General features: G+C 36.8%; 1 protein-coding gene across 1 annotated transcript; it reads left to right on the forward strand.

Moving 5' to 3' along the window:
- The first annotated feature begins 810 nt into the window (after nucleotides 1-810).
- On the forward strand, nucleotides 811-1,773 carry LOC143151640 (uncharacterized). The gene is made up of 2 exons (XM_076320988.1): nucleotides 811-1,151; nucleotides 1,410-1,773. Exons 1-2 carry the CDS (start codon nucleotides 811-813, stop codon nucleotides 1,771-1,773), a joined length of 705 nt encoding a protein of 234 aa, XP_076177103.1.

The following is a 1,773-nucleotide window of genomic DNA, read 5'->3' on the forward strand; positions in this document are numbered from 1 at the left end:
AAATTTTTTCTAAAGCGCTTCGTGTATCTTAACCTTTTAAATGTTTGTAATGCGTTAAAACTTAAGAATACGAGAAAATATATAAGGGGTAATTGACAAAATTATTTACTTTTATAAAATAATACATATATAAATCTTAAACTTTTTTCTCAAAATCTTGACATTTTTTCATTGAGGATCCTCTGAAGATCACCACATAATATAACATGTATATGGTAAAATATATGGTTTTGTCAGTTACAATAACTACTATTCTTCCAAAAATATATTATTGCTATTAAGGAAATGTTAATAACCTTGAAATCTCAAAGAAGATAACTTTCGGAGAAAATATTCGTTAATTCTAGTATGTTTTCCCAAAGAGAATAGTTTTTTCCGTAGATACTTTTTCGTTTCATTAAATACACCGTAAGTATTGACGCAGTCAATATAAACAAATTTTACTCCCTGCATAAAATTGAAATATTTAAAGCATCTTTCTACATTTTCTGTACATGTATCATTATTAAAGGAGATATAGTACAGTGTTCATTAATTTCTTCACCTATATTAACTAATTATTCTTTGCTCTGGTTAATAGGCACTCTACGTGCTCTAAGTTCTAAATCTTGTTTCAACATCCTACACTTCTGTTACTTATGAATAAAGTATTATAAGATTTATGAATCTTGTATTTGCTCAGTGCTCAACAGATTTCTTAACAGACACCCCGTTATAAAACAATAAACTCCACAAAGGTAATATATTCGCTACAATGACTAAATTAATGATTCTATCTTCAGTCTCCGTAAACCAGTGTGCTATAGAACAATGAACGTGCTCCACGTTGCATTAACGATTCTTTCCATCTTTAGTTTCATTCCCGCGGGAATGTTTCAACTGCCTTCTTCCAATCGCAAATGCGTAATTCAAGGGGCGTTTCCGATCAATGATGGCACTTGTGAAAAATATTATATTTGTGTTTACAATGGTCTTGCGTTCGCATCATACGATTTAATGTGTGCATCTTCAACGATATTCGATCCCATAATGCGTTACTGCGTGTCATCTACGGAATACAGTTGCACCCAAACAACATCATCGTCGACAACGTCGACAACACCAGCAACAACAACATCATCGACGACGTCGACAACACCAGCAACAACATCATCATCGACGTCGACAACACCAGCAACATCATCATCGATAACGTCGACAACACCAGCAACATCATCGACAGCGTCGACAACACCAGCAACAACATCATCATCGACAACGTCGACAACACCAGCAACAACATCATCATCGACGTCGACAACACCAGCAACAACATCATCATCGACGTCGACAACACCAGCAACAACATCATCATCGACGTCGACAACACCAGCAACAACATCATCATCGACGTCGACAACACCAGCAACATCATCGACAGCGTCGACAACACCAGCAACAACATCATCATCGACAACGTCGACAACACCAGCAACAACATCATCGACGACGTCGACAACACCAGCAACAACATCATCGACAACGTCGACCACCCCAGCAACGACAACGTCGACCACTATAGCAACGACAACGCCGGCACTAACATGCACCAAAAATGGTAGATTCGAAATTAAAGATCCCATTAAAAATCCTAATTGTCAATTTTATTATTTCTGTTTTTGGAATGGTGCAAATTTCATTAAATATACACTCAAATGTCCAACCATTCTGCAATTCAATCCAATAGTGCAAAAGTGCGTTTTGCCGTTCCCTCCTTCTTGTCCGTGGATTTAA

This window comes from Ptiloglossa arizonensis, chromosome 9, assembly GCF_051014685.1.
Source record: "Ptiloglossa arizonensis isolate GNS036 chromosome 9, iyPtiAriz1_principal, whole genome shotgun sequence".
Taxonomy (NCBI): Eukaryota; Metazoa; Arthropoda; class Insecta; order Hymenoptera; family Colletidae; genus Ptiloglossa; species Ptiloglossa arizonensis.

What these genes read in the sequence shown, in the direction of transcription:
- LOC143151640 (XM_076320988.1), top strand. Translation starts at nt 811, where the DNA reads ATGAACGTGCTCCACGTTGCATTAACGATTCTTTCCATCTTTAGTTTC. An exon ending in ACAACACCAGCAACAACATC is followed by an intron (nt 1,152 to 1,409) that starts ATCATCGACGTC and finishes AACACCAGCAAC; the next exon opens with ATCATCGACAGCGTCGACAA.